General features: G+C 51.0%; 1 protein-coding gene across 1 annotated transcript in view; it reads left to right on the top strand.

The window, feature by feature from the left end:
- Positions 1–5,068: 5,068 nt before the first annotated feature.
- The window catches only part of LOC140411482 (potassium channel subfamily K member 3-like), a 40,530-nt gene continuing 27,082 nt past the window's right edge, over positions 5,069–18,516 (top strand). Inside the window, exons 1-2 of the mRNA XM_072500574.1 lie at positions 5,069–5,297; positions 6,771–6,965. Of these exons, the coding sequence (XP_072356675.1) occupies positions 5,069–5,297; positions 6,771–6,965 (424 nt within the window). The remainder of the gene's footprint in view (positions 5,298–6,770; positions 6,966–18,516) is intronic.

Here is an 18,516-nt window from a genome sequence, read left to right as displayed (position 1 = left end):
GTCTGCCCACGTACCTTCGTCTATCTCCTCCCCCAGCTCCTCCTCCCATTTACCTTTCAGCTCCTCAAGAAACTAGAAAGTTGATTGGCTGATAACTACCTGATGAAATGAACAGTATATTAATGCTTAGATGCCAAAGTTAAGGTAGGTCTTTGAATAAAAATAACTAAAACTTTAAAATTGAATAAAATAGTTTAAATGAATACATAAAACTCATGCCTGTGTAATTAAGAAACATCTAACTTTTAGTTGTAGGTAGTACTAGCTTTAATAAGCACCATAAATGGGAAGTAGCTGAGAAGATTGTGAAGGCATTTGTGGTGATCTTTCAGGAATTACTGGAAACAGGGAGTCTCCCAGAGGACTGGAAAATGGGGAACATCCCTGTTTAAGATGGGAGGAGGGCAGAAGATGGGAAATTACAGGCTGGTTAGACTGACTTTGGTCATTGGTAAAATTTTAGAATCCATTACTAAGGATGAGATTGAGGAGTACTTGCAAGTGCATGATAAAATAGGACTGAGTCAGCACGACTTCCTCAAGGGGAGGCTGTGTCTGACAAATCTGTAAGAGTTCTTTGAGGAGGTAACATGGAAGTTAGACAAAGGAGACCAGTGGACGTAATCTATTTAGATTTCCAGGCCTTTGACAAGGTGCCATATAGGAGGTTGTTAAATAAATTAAGAGGCCATAGTATTAAGGATAATATACTGGCATGGATAGAGGATTGGCTGACTGGCAGAAGGCAGAGTGTGGGGATAAAGGGGTCTTTTTCAGGATGGCTGCCAGTAACTAGTGGTGTGTCTCAGGTGTCAGTGTTGGGACCACAACTTTTCACAATATACATTAATGATCTGGAAGAAGGAACTGAGGACACTCTTGCTAAGTTTGCAGATGATACAAGATATATAGAGGGACAGGTAGCATTGAGGAAGCAGGGGGGCTGCAGCAAGAGTTGAACAGGCTAGGAGTGGGCAAAGGACTGGCAGATAGAATACAATGTGGAAAAGTGTGAGGTTATGCACTTTGGTAGGAAGTATAGAGGCATAGACTATTTTCTAAATGGGGAAAAGCTTCAGAAATCAGAAGCACAAAGGGACTTGGGAGTCATAGTTCAGGATTCTCTTAAGATTAACATGTAGGTTCAGTCGGCAGTCAGGAAGACTAATGCAATGTTAGCATTCATGTCGAGAGGGCTAGAATACAAGAGCAGGCATGTATTTCTGAGGCTGCATAAGTCAGATCCCATTTGAAGTATTGTGAGTAGTTTGGGGCTCCAGATCTAAGGAAGGATTTTCTGGCCTTGGAAAGGGTCCAGAGGAGGTTCACAAGAATGATCCCTGAAATGAACAGCTTGTCATTTGAGGAACATTTGAGGACCCTGGGTCTGTACTCATTGGAGTTTAGAAGGATGAAGGGGGGGATCTCATTGAAACTTACAGGATACCGAGAGCTAGATAAAGTGGACGTGGAGAGGATGTTTCAACTAGTAGGAAAAACTAGAACTTGAGGCCACAGCCTCAAACTGAAGGGACGATCCTTTAAACCTGAGATAAGGAGGAATTTTGTCAGCCAGAGGCTGGAACTCTTTACCGCAGAGGCCAAATCACTGAGTGTCTTTGGCAGAGATAGATAGGTTCTTGATTAATAAGTCAATCATGGATTATGGGAAGAATGCAGGAGAATGGGGATGCAAAAAATATCAGCAATGATTGAATGGCGGAGCAGACTCGATGTGCCTAATGGCCTAATTCTGCTCCTATGTTTATGATCTTATATAGGAATTATTCCAAGTTAATTATCAGGCCCCTTAACAGAAACCACATGGTAGGACAGGGTATTAAAGATCAGAATAAATAATGGGAGCTTGTCAAAAAGGTACACCAATTTCCATGGGGAATAATATGGCAGGATATTCCAGCCTCCCAGCTTTGCGTTTCTTAGCGGCGGGAGGCACCATTCCTTTCGCTGGCAGTGGTATTCTCTGTTCCCACTGCTGTCAATGGGAATTCCCATTGAAGCCACCCCATGTTGCCAGGATATCTGCAGATGCCTGCATGAGAAGAGAGTCCTGCCGCCAGCGAACGGCCAGAGTATTCCAGCCATAATCTACACGTAGACTGGAAAAATCAGATGAATAAAAGTAACCCAGATGAGGAATTCATAGAATGTTTTCAGGATAGTTTCTTAGAACAGCATGCACCCGAGAGCAGGCTAAACTACACTTGGTAGTTCAGTGTGATAGGATTAATTAATGACCTCTTGATGAAGGCACCCCACAGGTAACAATGATCATAATATTATTGAATTTTATACGGCAGCACGGTAGCATTGTGGATAGCACAATTGCTTCACAGCTCCAGGGTCCCAGATTCAATTCCGGCTTGGGTCACTGTCTGTGCGGAGTCTGCACATCCTCCCCGTGTGTGCGTGGGTTTCCTCCGGGTGCTCCGGTTTCCTCCCACAGTCCAAAGATGTGCAGGTTAGGTGGATTGGCCATGATAAATCGCCCTTAGTGTCCAAAATTGCCCTTAGTGTTGGGTGGGATTTATGGGTTATGGGGATAGGGTGGAGGTGTTGACCTTGGGTAGGGTGCTCTTTCCAAGAGCCGGTGCAGACTCGATGGGCCGAATGGCCTCCTTCTGCACTGTAAATTCTATGATGATATTCAGTTTGAGGCAGAGAAAAATGGATCCAAGAGTAGTATTTTAAACTTGAATAAGAGCAATTTTCAAGACATGAAAGCAGAGCTAGCTAAAGTGAACTGGCAATTTAGGTGAAGGGGATGCAGTAGCAGACATTTAAGGGGGTATTTCAGAACGCACAGAATAGGTACATTCCAACCATTACCATAGAATCCCTACAGTGCAGAAGTAGACTATTATGCCCATCAAGTCTGCACCAACCCTCTGAAAGAGCACCCTACCAAGGCCCACTTACCCTCCCCATTCCCTTAACCCCACCCAACCTGCACATCCCTGGACATTAAGGGACAACTTTTTAGCATGTTCAATCCACTTAACCTGCACATCTTTGGACTGTGAGAGAAAACCAGAGTACTGGAGGAAACCCACACAGATACTGGAAGAATGGGTAAACCACACAGAGTCACCCAAGACTGAATTGAACTCAGGTCCCTGGCACTGTGAGGCAGCTAACCACTGTGCCACCATGTCACCCTAACAAAAAAGAACAATTATAATTACAAAGGGAGGACCCACAATCCGTGGTAAACTAAAAAAGTTAAAGTCAGTGTCAAATTTAAATAAAATAAAATAAATTGCGCAAAGGTGAGTGGCAGGTCAGGAGATTGGATGGAATATGAAAAACAGCAAAGGGTGACTGATATTGGAAAAAATAGAGTATGAGAGAAAGCTAGCTATAAATACAAAGATAGACAGTAAGAGTTAAGTCTATAAGTATCTATCGATACTTAAAAAGCAAAGAGTTAAAAAGTGAAAATTGATCCTACAGAAACTGAGTCTGGGAAATTAATGGAAAACAAGGAGATGGTCGATGAATTGAACAAGTATTTGCATCAGTCTTCACTGAAGTGGATACAAGTAACATTCCAGCAATGTCCACAAATCAGGAATGGGTAGGGAGGGAGGAACTCAGGAAAATTACAATCATCAATGAAGTGATATTGAGCAAACTGTTCGAACTGCAGGCTGATAAGTCCTTGGGTCTTGATAGATTTCTTCCTAGGGTCTTAAAATAAGTGGCTGATGAGATAATTGATGCATTGGTTTTAATTTTCCAAAATTTACTAGATTCAGGGTAGGTTCCATCAGATTAGAAAATAGCTAATGTAACTCCTTTATTCAAATCGGGAGACAGAGAGTAAGAAACTGCAGACCAGTTACCTTGACATCTGGCATAGGGAAAAAGTTAGATGTCATTGCAGGACACTTAGATAAATTCAAGGTAGTATGGTAGAGTCAGTATATTTTTGTGAAAGGGAAATTATGTTTAAACAATTTATTGGAGTTCTTGGAGGAAGTACTGTGCTGTGGATAAAGGGAAACTGGTGGATGTACTGTACTTGGACTTCCAAAAGGCATTTCAGAAGGTGGTTCATCAAAGGTTATTGTGGAAAATGAACATTCATGGTGTAAGGGGTAACATATTGATATGGATAGAAAATTGACTAGACAACAGAACAGTAGGCATAAATCGATCATTTTCTGGTTGGCAAGAATGGTGTGTCACAGGGATCAATGCTGGGGCCTCAACGTTTTACGATTCATATAAAGGATTTGAATAAAGGGACATAAGGTATAGGTGCTAAATTTGCTGATGATACAAAGATAGATAGGAAAGTAAGCTGTGAAGAAGACATACAGAAGCTACAATGGGGTATAGATGGTTTACGTGAGTCGGCAAAGATCTGACAAATGGAGTATAATGTGGGCAAATGTGAAGTTGTCCATTTTGGCAGGAAGATTCAAAGAAGAAGCACATTATCTAAATAGTGAGAGATTGCAGAGCACTAAGATGCAGAGGGATCTGGGTGTCCTGATGCATGAAACGCAAAAATATTAGTATTTAGGTACATCAAGTAATTAGCAAAGCTAACAAAGTGAATAGGTCTAACCCCAAATCATTGACTAAATTGGGGATGGCAAAAGAGTTAGGAATATTTATGGAGGGGGTGTGGATCTCTGGAGTAAGATGGTGTTTTCCTTCTTCACCCATGCCATGTACATAAGGTATACTCCCACATTGATTTTTTTGTTGTGGAGAAGTCGTATTGTCGGGATTAGTGGGGACGCAATATGCAGGGATTATAATATCTGACCACGCACCACGCTATAAGATATAAGGTTTGGCTCAGGTTGAGCCCAAAAGCCAGTGTGGAGGTTAGCCTCAGGGCTCCTGGCAAACAAGGAATTCTGTGCGAAAATTACCCGGATGATTAAGAACGATGTGGACCTTAACCACAATGGGGAGGTTTCTGCCTCAACTTTTTGGGAAGCTCTAAAGGCCGTGGTTTGAGGGAAATTATCTCCTATCAGGCCCTAGGGATAAACTGGAAAGAGTAAACAGACAAAGGTTGGTGGATGCTATGATAGAGGTAAATGGGCGATATGTGGTGACCCCAATTAAAGAGTTATTGGTGGAGCAGGAACTTCAGGAGAGTTTTGATCTTCTGACAACTGGGAAGGCGGTGATGCAGTTTGCTGTGCGAGAGGTTCAATATGAATATGGGGAAAAGGATAGTCGATTATTAGCCCATCAGTTGAGACAACAGACTGCCATAAGGGAAATTGCACAAATAAGAGAGTTGGAGGAGGGTTGGTAACAACATCGGAAAAAATGAACAAGCCACTTGAGGATTTATACCGGGGATTTTGCAGATCAGAGCCCAAAGGGGAGGAAGAAGAGATAGGACTGTTGTTAGATGGGTTGATGTTTCCAGAGGTTGATAAGGGGAAGAGGCAAGGATAGGAAGCGTCACAAGGGCTACAAAAAATAATGGAGAGATGAGGGTTGATGTAATCCAGGAAAGCACCAGGGCCAGATGGTTGAGTCCTATAAACAGTTTTTGCGAGAAGTAGCACCCCATCTCCTGGCTATGTACAATGAATCAATGGCGTGGAGTGATTGCCGACCACGCTTGCATAGGTCTCTTTTTCATTGATACTGAAAAAGGATAAAGACCCAACAGAATGTGGATCTTATAGACACATCTCCGCGCTAAATAGGGATTTTAAGATCTTGGGCAAGGTACCGGCAAGACATTTAGAAGGGTGTGTGCCGGAGGTGGTCTTAGAGGACCAGACTGGGTTCATTAAGGATCAGCAACTGGCCAGTAATATTAGGTGGTTGTTAAATATTATAATGACGCCATAAAGGGGGAAAGAACCTGAGGTTATTATATTGATGGATGCAGAAAAGGCCATCGCCCAGATAGAATGGAGGTACTTATTTGAGACCCCGAGGAAGTTTGGGTTTCGACCATCAATTATAGCGTGGATGTGGTTATTATATGCCATACCCAATGCAAGTGTGAGGATAAATAGAATGGACTCAGGGTATTTTAGCTTACATAAGGGAACGCGGCAGGGATGCCCATTGTCACCATTGATATTTGTGCTAGTGATTGAACCCCTTGCCATTGCATTGCGACAGTCCAGAGAGTGGAGGGGTTTTGTTAGGGGAGACAGAGAGCATAAAATATCGCTCTATGCCGATGACCTACCGTTATACACATCAAACCCGCTGTGGTCTATGGACAAAATAATGGATCTATTAGGGAAATTTAAGAAATTCTCAGGATGTAACCTAAGTGTGTCGAAGAGTGAGATATTTCGGGGAGGAGTACAAATCTGGAGGTTTTACCATTCAAGCTGGTCTAGACAAGATTTAGATACTTGGGTGTATAAATAACACATGATTGGGACACAATGCACAAATGGAACTTGTCTAGTTTGGTTGAGGTAGTGAAAGGAGATCTGCGGAGGTGGAATTTCCTGCCATTGTCCCTGGCGGGAAAAATACAAATAACTAAGATGAACATATTTCCGCAATTCTTATTCGTCTTCCAAACAATTCCAACATTCCTCCCAAAAGCATTCTTTCGTAAACTGGACAGATTAATTTTGGAATTTGCATAGGCATGTAAAAAGATGGGAAAAATGGATGCAATGTTAGGTAGGTGGTACAGAAAAGGGGTAGAATGATTGAGGGACCTATTTTTTTTAAATAGGATTTGCAAAATTGGAAGAATTATATGGGAAATTTGAATTGAGTCCAAAATGTTGCAGGCAAAGAACTACCCTTGTTTCCTCATCTTCACGAACGTACGCTACTGGAAAAATTGTTAAATCGGGACAATCTGGGGAAAGGGAAAATTGGAGACATTCATGGATGGTTACTGGAAACTGATCAGGGGGCAATGGAAGAAATAAGGAAGAAGTATCAGGAGGAGTTGGGAATTGAGCTTGAAGGGGGGATCTGGAGTGAGATCATGCGCCAAATTAACTCAACTTCATCCTGTGCTAGGATGAGACTCATCCAGTTCAAGGCACAGGACTCACATGAAGTGGGCCCGGATGAGCAGATTTTCCAGGAGTAGAAGTTGAATGTGAAAAGTGCGGTAGGGGATTGACAAACCAATTGTATATGTTCTGTGAGTGCTCAAAGCGAAGGGATTTCTGGGCTACAGTACTTGACATAATATCAGAGATAGTGGGGTCAAACTGGCACCATGCCCTTTGGTGGCAATCTTTGGGGTTTCAGAATTGCTGGAGCTGTTGGAAGGAAGGGGGGGTTGACTTAGTAGCCTTTGCCTCACTGATTGTAAGACAACGAATCCTATTGCGTTGGAGATCTACGGTGTCACCGGGGTTTCGGCATAGCTGGGAAATCTGGTCGAATTCTTGAAATTAGAGAAAATTAAATATGCACTCAGGGGGGGGGGTCATAAGAAAAGTTCTTTGTGAGATGGAAGCTCTTTCTATCCTTGTGTAAAGAAATTTTCATCACCAAAGGGTATGGGGAGGGTGGCTATTTAGGGATAGGAGAGGGAAGTAAGGGACTATTTTGGGAGGGGGAAAATTTTCAAACTGTTTGTAACCTGTTGCAAGTTGATTACTGTTTGTGAATGTAACTTTGTGTTTGAAATAAAATATTTTAAAAATAAAGGAAATCTAATAGAATGTTATCATTTATTGTTGGGGGGATTGAAAATTGTCCAAAAGTGCCCTTAGTGTTGGGTGGGGTTACTGGGTTATGGGGATAGGGTGGAGGTGTTGACCTTGTGTAGGGTGCTCTTTCCAAGAGCCGGTGCAGACTCGATGGGCCGAATGGCCTCCTTCTGCACTGTAAATTCTATGATCTATGATTCTATGATTATTCCATGACAGTCATGGACATCAGGGAATTGATCCCACTACAGCCCACCTCAGGCAGCTCTGTTGGTGGCCAAGTTTAAAAGATGTAACGCACTACGTTGACAATTGCCTTATCTGTGCCCAAAACAATCCGGACAGATACGCAAAGAAAGCTCAACTTAGCCACACCCACCCCATTAATGGCCCCTGGACTAACCTCCAGATCGATTTTATAGGACCATTGCCCCCTTGCAGGAATGGTTACAAGTCGTCATAGACACTTTTACGAAATGGGTAGAGGCATTCCCATCCAGAACAAACACGGCAAAGACCACAGCCAAGATCTTAACCAACCACATCTTTGCGAGATGGGGACTCCCCCGCAGCATTGAATCCGACCAAGGTTCCCATTTTACGGGACGTGTCATGAAGAACGTCCTCACGATATTTGGCATTACTCAAAAATTCCACATCGCATACCACCCCCAGTCAAGTGGTATCGTGGAGCGCATGAATCGGACTCTAAAAAGAACCCTCAGAAAAATGGTCCAACAAAACAACCACCACTTGGGATTCAGTCCTCCCTTTTGCGCTGATGTTTTTGAGAAATACTATTTCAATATCCACAGGTTACACCCCACAGACTCTCATGACCGGACGCCCCATGAAAGGCACAGAACTTTTATTAGGATTGGACTTGACCAGCCCCGAAGTGATGGCCCTCACACACGAGAACGCAGTCAAACAGTTAGTTGAAAATGTGAAACAGCTCAGCTAGCAGCCGCAGTAAAATTAGGCACAAGGAAGAAACAGAGCAAGGCCTGTTTCGACAAGACAGTGCATGCGACTGAGTTTGAGGTAGGACAGCAGGTCATGCTCTCAATTTACAACCCCAGCACATTCCTGTCACCGAAGTATTCGGGTCCGTACTCCATTGCGGACAAAGTAAGCCCCTAAGTCTATAAAATTAAGTACCCCAAACGGAAAGACTGCGTGGTTCCATATTAACCAGCTTAAGGCATATGGCCCACAGTCCAATCACGCATATCACGTCATGCTCGACGCAGCAGACCACACCCCGCCCACACCCAACGTATCCCTACCCTACCCCAACACGCCCACCACATCCACGGACTCACCCTCGACTCCACCCCCGACCTCTAGACTCCGCCCCGGAACGCCCACAGACAGCAGCAGCAGCTACAGCGACTGTGACTCAGACAATAGCCACAGCACGCCTCCCTCCTATCCCCAGGCAACAGGACCCACACCCAGCGAATCTGACCACGATTCCTCAACTCATCACATTCCTCAACAAACCCCACCAAAGACCATCGCCCTACGATGACGATTCCGTCCCCACAGAACTAGACACCACCTTTTGGCACCGCGATAATTCATACAGGCTTGTCCGGAACGACGAAATGGACCCCAAATCGCACCATGCAGCCCTATCAGCCCTTCTACATTCGAGAGTATGGCATCCGGGAGAAGATGCCAACTTTGAGTCTGACTCCCAAAGCGAGAACCCCTTTGCGACCCTGTTTGCAACTAATAACTGAAGTGTCCAGATAATGTTTTAAAAAGGAACCGCTTGGGAGAAACGGTGTCCTTTCTGATGGAACCTGCAGCATGTTGTTTAATGTTGTTTGTTACTGTTACTGTTATGTGTTGTATGTAAGATCGGAATTTTTTTTCCACGGCCCCACGCCTTATTTGTCGGCGGAAACCTATAAAAACTTGCCAGCATGCTCTTCGGCAGAAACCGCTGAGAGCCTGCCAGCCCCCATTCATAACTGCTCTTCTGGTTCGAAGGTAGAACCAATACGGCAACCCCCACGATGACTACATTTCTTGCCCGTTCTTGCCGGTTGCTCAGGCAGTGGCGAAACGGCATTGGTCTCTGCCCTGCCTGAGGACCCCCCTCTAGTCAACTACGCTCGGGTAGAGCACATACAGCATTGATCACCGTCCTACCCGTGGATTCCACCCAAATCTTACCCGTCACGGCCCATACGCACCTCATTTTGCCACTTTTGTTTCAAAACGTTTTGTTTTGTTTCCGGCAACCCTTAGGTTGCCATCCCTATGCTATTTACACCCTCAAACATTTGGATGGTAAATCGCACAGCCTGTGAGACGGCTTGCACTGGTTCAGTATTTTTAAATGTGTCTTGTCCGGAATATTCGGTTTTTAAAAAAAGAAAATGAGGGAGTCACACGTGATGACAAATTGTAAAGGGGAATTGGCACGAAAGGACAGACATACTAACAGACGAGATATTAACCAAGATAGTAACAGAAACTATGCTTGATCCCACAGAACTCCAGAAGCTACAAAGAAAGAAAAGAAGAGAAGAGAAAGAAGAACAATGGGGACATCCTCCATGTTGATCACCACCATTATAATGTGTATTTGGTTGCGCGCGAACGCGAACCCCCCGACCCCAACCCCCCCCCCCCCCGGGCATTAATGATTCACTTCCCCATAGCACCCAGAGCCCAGTAACAGGCAACACCACACCATCATGGTGTGATAAGCTAACATGGTACTCCCTTTCCTACGTAGTCGAATCCCTATTAGTGTTGGCGATACTCTGCAGCATCGTGCAGACTATCCACATGAGAAAATGGAGAAGGAGAGCCTACCGCGCTAGTACCCCGGTATGCAGAATGAGATCCCCTATTTTCGGTTTTCACCAGGCCCCCGAACCCCTTGATCTACAATAAAGACCATTTGTGTTGCATCTTTTGTAAATAAAGAAATGGAAATATTGTACACCCCTGTACTTGACTGCCAAGCCAGAGGAAAAATGTGAATGCTGCTATTATTTTGTATTATTTAGGAAGTTAATATGACTGAATGTTTTAGTGAGTGTAGTTTATTGAGGACAGTTAGAGGTACCGTTTTTTTTTGTGTTGTAATGCATGTCCCTGTCTGACATAGCGCCACTTTGAAATGGTTAGTTAACATTTTTACTGCATAGTTATGGTCAGTGTAGGGCCATGGAAGAGTGCTCGCTGGGTCAGGGAATGAAGACAACGCAGTTATGTGATCCTTCACGCTTCGTGTTAGGGATTACAAGGAGGTTGTGTAGCCACCTGGGTTGGCCACTTCCCAACTTAAAATGGAGAACCGCAAAGACTAAAGGGAAATTCAGCCAACACAGGCAAAAACGAGCAAGTGCAGAAATCCTGTGTATTGGAACATGCAAAAACCAGACAGCACTGAAATCAGCAGCCATTTGCATAGTAATGAGCGATTCCCAGGCACAATTGAAACACTTAAGGTGAATAAGGCCAAGCCAGACTCCTCGGCGCCAGCAGGAGCCAAGACAAAGGAAGGCCAACGGACACTCAGGGACCGCCCAGCGGTCAGGGAACAACTCCAGTATTGGAGAAATCGATCCAAGTGATCAAAACGCAGTCCAATCACTTGGAACCAGGTACGGGGTCTGCCCCGAAGGGCGGGAAGCCCCTGGGTACTATAAAGTAGAGCCCCCAAGTTCAAATCATCTTTCTTGGCAGGGTCACTCAACAAAGTGAATCAACCCCTGGGAGTGAACTGCCTAAGCTGCCGCACCAGCCAAGTAAGTCTCCAGTTACCGCTCGCTGCGAGATAGGTGTTCCTAGCTACAAGTCCATACCAGCTTTTGAATCCTGCAGACTCAGGACCTGAACAAAAGGCCATTTGTTCCGCTGACCTAGTGGGCCAATTCCGAAGCTAAGTATAGGCCTTTTAGTGATAGAAATAGTCTAGCAAGTAGAGTTATATGCATAAGTAGTGACTTACTGTATATAATAAATGGGTTTTGATTTGAATCTTACTAATTGGTGTGTTGAGTTATTGATCAGTACTTGAACTTGAACCTCGTGGCGGTATCATAAAGGTACCTGGCGACTCTAGAGCAAAGGTTAAACAAACAGAGCAAATTATGAATTAAGAGCCAACCAAAAGTTTGCAACACTGTCCACTGCAGTCAGCCATAGCAATGTTGGCCTCGGTGGCACTCATTGCTGGCACATCACCTGTGCCCGTAGCTTAGGGACACTTCCAAATGGCTATGGATCTGCTGGAGTGTCGCTGACATCTCCCTTTGAACGTCCCGGCCACTCCCCTATTGTCTTCATCAGCTCTGGGTAACACACTTCCTTAAGTTCAGCATCAGACTGGGACCCAGCTGGGCTCTGGAATCCAGCAGCCCTCCGACTGCTGTCTGTTGCTGATTTTCTCCTTGGTTCAATTGCTCTGTTTTATTACCTTTGCTCTCGAGTCGCCAGGTATCTTTATGATACCACCACGAGGTTCAAGTCCGAGTAATGATCAATAACCCAATACACCGATTAGTAAGATTTAAATCAAAGCACATTTATTATACACAGTAATCGCTACTCATGCACAAATTCTACGTCTAAGCTACTTCTACAACTAATAGGCCTATACTTAACTTCGGACTGGCCCACCAGGTCAGGGGAACAAATGGCCTTTCGTTCGGGGTCTGAGTCTGCGGGATTCGAAGTTGGTACGGACTGGTAGCTAGGAACGCCTATCTCGTAGCGAGCATTGAATTAAGATTTACTTCTGTCGGGAGTCACTGCACCGGTCACGGTCAATGTTGGTTCGTGTTGCTGGGTGACCCGGGCAGGACGCAGAGGTGAAGAGAGCGATTTGAACTTGGGGCTCAACTCTTATAGTCCCCAGGGGCTTCCCGCCTTTCGGGGCGGACCCTGTACCTGGCCCCAAGTGATTGGACTTTGTCCCAATCGATTGGTTCAATCTTCTCTAATACTGGAGCGGTTCCCCGATTGATAGGCAATCTTGAGGTGCTCGTTCACCTCCTTTGTGTTGACTCCTGCTGGCGCCGAGGAGTCTGGCTTTGCTTTGTTTGTCCAAAATGTTACTTATTGTTCCCGGGGATTGTCATCAGTATGCAGATGGCTGCTACTTTGTTATGCTGATGGTCGCTGGTATCGATGTTGTCTGGCCTTTGCAGAGGTAAATACACAGCAAACCTGCAGCTACTGGTTTCTGTCTATGTTGGCTGACTTTCCCATCAGCCTTTGCCGTTCGCCATTTTAAATCGGGAGTTGGCCAATTTAGGTGCCTACATGTCTCACCTGGGGGTTCCTGCCTCCACCTGATGTACATTATCAGCAGTGCGGTGCTCACCAGATTGTGCCCCAGAAGTGTGTCCACTGACATTTCCCACTGAGGTATGTGTATCTGCGCTGGTTGGGGGTGGGGATGACAGCTGAGCTCTCCTCCGAATTGTTCTCCTCTGAGTCAGGAGAGGGGGCTGCCCAGGATGGGCCGGCGCCATCGGCTGGAGAAACTTCGGAAGAATGGACATGTGGTCAGTGGGAGGGATGGAACAGTCAGTAAGGCAATCACTATTCACGTTTGACAGGTCCTCCGGGTAGAGCCCGGTGGTTCCTCACCTCTGCGGCGTTCGCCAGTCTCCGCGAGCTGACTGATCGGAGGTGACTGGGGTGGTCCTAGGCCACCCCAGTCACCTCCAGGACCCACTCCCTGAAGGACATGAGAATTCCTATGTCCGGCACCCCACCGCCAGTCTGGGCCCTCTCCCAACGATTAGGGGAGAGCTTTTCCAGAGACACAGAGGGGGCATCGTTAACCACACGTGTGGTTCACAGCGGTGGGGTGGGGGGGGGGGATTGTGAAGGGAAGGTTGGGATGGGGCTGTTGTGGAGGGAGGGAGGGCTGTGGGTCGCATGGGGAGTTGGGGGGTGGGTGTTCCCTTCGGTGGGGGTGGGGGGGGCGGCATTGGCATCCACTCATGCCGCCGGTGTAGGTCATTGACCTTCTTCCTACACTGCTGGCCAGTCCTCTTGGTCGTACTACACGCGCTTCCGGCCGCCGCCAGCTCTTCTCAGGCAGCACTGGCTGCATTGTGGCTCACCCTTCGGGACCCTCGGGGGAACAGGACATCCCTTCTGGCCTCCACTGCATCCAGAAGCCTCTCTTGGTCAAGGGAGGGGAGGAGAGGGGGGGGGGGGAAAACGGGGAGGAAGACAGTGGAATGCACTACCAACCATGGGTAGGAGTCAGACGTTGCCATACGATGCAGAGCACCAGATCTCATTGCAGAGTGGGTTGTCATCATCCTCCATCCCATGGGCCAGACCTGGTATTACTGCCAATCCAGGCCCCCCACCCTGTAGTGCGGCAGGTGTGTATCATGGAGTGGGTTGCAGGAAAGGGGGGGGGGGTGGCTGGGGGGGGGGGGGGTGGCTGGGGTGGGGCCCCCATACGGCTGGTGTCACTCTGCAGAACCAGGGGCCAAGGTCAGTGGGGTGCGCAGCAAGATGGCTGCCTTGCAGGCCATGACAATGGCGATTTGTGCCTGGACAGCGCTTCAGCCACACGGCCTGTTCCCCTGTCAGCACACCCCAGCCAGCCTGGCCAGCCCGCTGTCGCGCCTCTCCGTCTCTCCCTCATCGGCCACGACGCTGGTTTCACGATTTTCAAAAGCACAATTGAACCTCGCCGTCAGGAATTCAGCCCATCGGAGGAGTATCGCAGGTGCTCCGGAGAATATCGGGTCAGGCCCGCTAATGATGTTTACTGTCCGTGCATTCTAGAACACATTGACGCCAAGGTGACGGAGAATTACGATTTCGTGTGAAATCAGCACCTGCCGTGATTTTGGAGTCACAACCGATTCTCTACCCAATTGCCTTTCCCAATTTTGGCATCGGGCGGCAGAGAATCCCGCATCTAATCTCTTCACCTTTTTTCCCAAATCCATAACTGTAATTCTCAAGGTGTTTAATTGTCTACATTATCACAATATGCTACAGATTTTAAGGTGACAACGTTTACCATAATCATTCAAATTGTTGTCATTTCAAACAAGGAAACAGCTGTTTAACTATTATGAAAAATTATAACATAAGCATAGTTACTGTCTTTTGGTTACTAAATTCCCATCTTATACATAGTGAAATGTCTTAAATAATACGTGAATATTGAAATTATAAAGGTGGTATGAATTGAGCCGGATTTCTGTTGCTAGCTTCAAGATCAATGAGTGGGAGTTTCCTGGATCTGTGTCTAAGTAAATCACCTGTAGGAATGGAGAGGGTAAAGGAAAACACGTAAATTCCTTTACATCTATCTGCCCTCGCTGGTTTCGTAACATTTGTTAACTTGTGCCAGACCTTGTTCTCGGTAGTTAGGGCCGGACTCGCCATGTTCCTGCAGTGACACCTGGTCCGAGTCCTGGCCCGCCGACCTCGGGAGGGGCGCGGGGCGCAGGTTTGAAGGGTAACGGACGGAGCGGCGGCAATGGGGCAGGCGCACCGGTCACCCGTCCAGTTCCCCCTCAGCACCGAGGAGCTTTGGGATTACCAGGTCACCTTCAATATGGGAGAGGGGGAGGAGGTTTTTATTTCGGGGGGGGGGGGGGGGGGGAGGAGGTTTGGGGGGGGGGGGGAGGAGGAGGTTTGGGGGGGGGGGGAGGAGGAGGTTTGGGGGGGGGGGGGGGGAGGAGGTTTGGGGGGGGGGGGGGGGAGGAGGTTTGGGGGGGGGGGGGGGAGGAGGTTTGGGGGGGGGGGGGGGGAGGAGGTTTGGGGGGGGGGGGGGGGGAGGAGGTTTGGGGGGGGGGGGGGGGAGGAGGTTTGGGGGGGGGGGGAGGAGGTTTGGGGGGGGAGGAGGTTTGGGGGGGAGGAGGTTTGGGGGGGGGGGGGGGAGGAGGTTTGGGGGGGGGGGGGGGAGGAGGTTTGGGGGGGGAGGAGGTTTGGGGGGGGGAGGAGGTTTGGGGGGGGGGGGGGGGGGGGAGGAGGTTTGGGGGGGGGGGGGGGGGGGGGGGGGAGGAGGTTTGGGGGGGGGGGGGGGAGGAGGTTTGGGGGGGGGGGGGGGGAGGAGTTTGGGGGGGGGGGGGGGGAGGAGGTTTGGGGGGGGGAGGAGGAGGTTTGGGGGGGGGGGGAGGAGGTTTGGGGGGGGGGGGGAGGAGGTTTGGGGGGGGGGGAGGAGGTTTGGGGGGGGGGGGGAGGAGGTTTGGGGGGGGGGGGGAGGAGGTTTGGGGGGGGGGGGGAGGAGGTTTGGGGGGGGGGAGGAGGTGTGTGGGGGGGAGGTGGTGGTTGGGGTGGGGGGAGGAGGGTGGTGGTTGGGGGGTGGGGGGAGGAGGTGGTGGTTGGGGGTGGGGGGGAGGAGGTGGTGGTTGGGGGTGGGGGGGAGGAGGTGGTGGTTGGGGGTGGGGGGAGGAGGTGGTGGTTGGGGGTGGGGGGAGGAGGTGGTGGTTGGGGGTGGGGGAGGAGGTGGTGGTTGGGGGTGGGGGGAGGAGGTGGTGGTTGGGGGTGGGGGGAGGAGGTGGTGGTTGGGGGTGGGGGGAGGAGGTGGTGGTTGGGGGTGGGGGGGAGGAGGTGGTGGTTGGGGGTGGGGGGAGGAGGTGGTGGTTGGGGGTGGGGGGAGGAGGTGGTGGTTGGGGGTGGGGGGAGGAGGTGGTGGTTGGGGGTGGGGGGAGGAGGTGGTGGTTGGGGGTGGGGGGAGGAGGTGGTGGTTTCGGGAGGGAGGAGGAGATTGGGGGGAGGAGGAGGTGGTGGTTGGTGGGGAGGTGGTGGTTGGTGGGGGGGAGGAGGTTGGTGGGAGGAGGTGGTGGTTGGGGGTGGGGGGAGGAGGTGGTGGTTGGGGGTGGGGGGGAGGAGGTGGTGGTTGGGGGTGGGGGAGGAGGTGGTGGTTGGGGGTGGGGGCGGAGGTGGTGGTTGGGGGTGGGGGGGAGGAGTGGTGGTGTTTCGGGAGGGAGGAGGAGATTGGGGGGAGGAGGAGGTGGTGGTTGGTGGGGGGGAGGAGGTTGGTGGGGGTGGGGGGAGGAGGTGGTGGTGGTGGGGGGGGGGAGGAGGAGGTGGAGGTGGTGGTGGTGGTGGTGGGGGGGGGGAGGAGGAGGGTGGTGGTGGTGTGGTGGGGGGGGGAGGAGGAGGTGGAGGTGGTGGTGGTGGTGGTGGTGGTGGGGGGTGGTGGTGGTGGTGGTGGTGGTGGTGGTGGGGGGAGGAGGTGGTGGTGGTGGTGGTGGTGGGGGGAGGAGGTGGTGGTGGTGGTGGTGGTGGTGGGGGGGGAGGTGGTGGTGGTGGTGGTGGTGGTGGTGGTGGTGGTGGTGGGGGGAGGAGGTGGTGGTGGTGGTGGTGGTGGTGGTGGGGGGAGGAGGTGGTGGTGGTGGTGGTGGTGGGGGGAGGAGGTGGTGGTGGTGGTGGGGGGAGGAGGTGGTGGTGGTGGTGGTGGGGGGAGGAGGTGGTGGTTTGGGGGGGGGGGGAGGAGGAGGAGGTTTGGGGGGGGGAGGAGGAGGAGGTTTGGGGGGGGGAGGAGGAGGAGGTTTGGGGGAGGGAGGAGGAGGTTTGGGGGGGGAGGAGGAGGGTTTGGGGGGGAGGAGGAGGTTTGGGGGGGGGGAGGAGGAGGGTTTGGGGGGGGAGGAGGTTTGGGGGGGGGGAGGTTTGGGGGGGAGGAGGTTTGGGGGGGGGGAGGAGGAGGAGGAGGTTTGGGGGGGGGGGAGGAGGAGGAGGTTTGGGGGGGGGGAGGAGGAGGAGGTTTGGGGGGGAGGAGGAGGAGGTTTGGGGGGGGGGGGAGGAGGAGGAGGTTTGGGGGGGGGAGGAGGAGGTTTGGGGGGGGGGGAGGAGGAGGTTTGGGGGGGGGGGAGGAGGAGGTTTGGGGGGGGGGAGGAGGAGGTTTGGGGGGGGGGGAGGAGGAGGTTGGGGGGGGGGGAGGAGGAGGAGGTTTGGGGGGGGAGGAGGAGGAGGTTTGGGGGGGGGGAGGAGGAGGTTTGGGGGGGGGGGGAGGAGGAGGTTTGGGGGGGGGGGAGGAGGAGGTTTGGGGGGGGGGGAGGAGGAGGTTTGGGGGGGGGGGAGGAGGAGGTTTGGGGGGGGAGGAGGAGGTTGGGGGGGGGGGGGGGAGGAGGAGGTTTGGGGGGGGAGGAGGAGGAGGTTTGGGGGGGGAGGAGGAGGTTTGGGGGGGGGGAGGAGGAGGTTTGGGGGGGGAGGAGGAGGAGGTTTGGGGGGGGGAGGAGGAGGTTTGGGGGGGGGGGAAGGAGGAGGTTTGGGGGGGGGGGAGGAGGAGGTTTGGGGGGGGGGGAGGAGGAGGTTTGGGGGGAGGAGGAGGTTTGGGGGGGGGAGGAGGAGGTTTGGGGGGGGGAGGAGGTTGGGGGGGGGGAGGAGGTTTGGGGGGAGGAGGAGGTTTGGGGGGGAGGAGGAGGTTTGGGGGGGAGGAGGAGGAGGTTTGAGGGGGGGGGAGGAGGAGGTTTGGGGGGGGGAGGAGGTTTGGGGGGGGGAGGAGGTTTGGGGGGGGAGGAGGTTTGGGGGGGGAGGAGGTTGGGGGGGGGAGGAGGTTTGGGGGGGGGAGGAGGTTTGGGGGGGGGCGGAGGAAGGTTTGGGGGGGAGGTTTGGGGGGGGGAGGTTTGGGGGGGGGAGGTTGGGGGGGGGGGGAGGTTTGGGGGGAGGAGGTTTGGGCGGGGGGAGGAGGTTTGGGGGGAGGAGGTTTGGGGGGGGGAGGAGGAGGAGGTTTGGGGGGGGGAGGAGGAGGAGGTTCGGGGGGGAGGAGGAGGAGGAGGGTTGTTTGGGGGGGGGAGGGGAGGAAGTTGGATGGTTGGGGGGGGAGGGGAGGAAGTTGGTTGGGGGGGGGGGAGGGAGGAAGTTTGGTTGGGGGGGGGGGGAGGAGGTTTGCGTTGGGGGG

The sequence above is a fragment of the Scyliorhinus torazame genome, chromosome 4 (genome assembly GCF_047496885.1).
Source record: "Scyliorhinus torazame isolate Kashiwa2021f chromosome 4, sScyTor2.1, whole genome shotgun sequence".
Lineage (NCBI taxonomy): Eukaryota > Metazoa > Chordata > Chondrichthyes > Carcharhiniformes > Scyliorhinidae > Scyliorhinus > Scyliorhinus torazame.
Note: the sequence above shows the minus strand (reverse complement) of the source record. Positions and strands in the feature narration are given on the sequence as shown.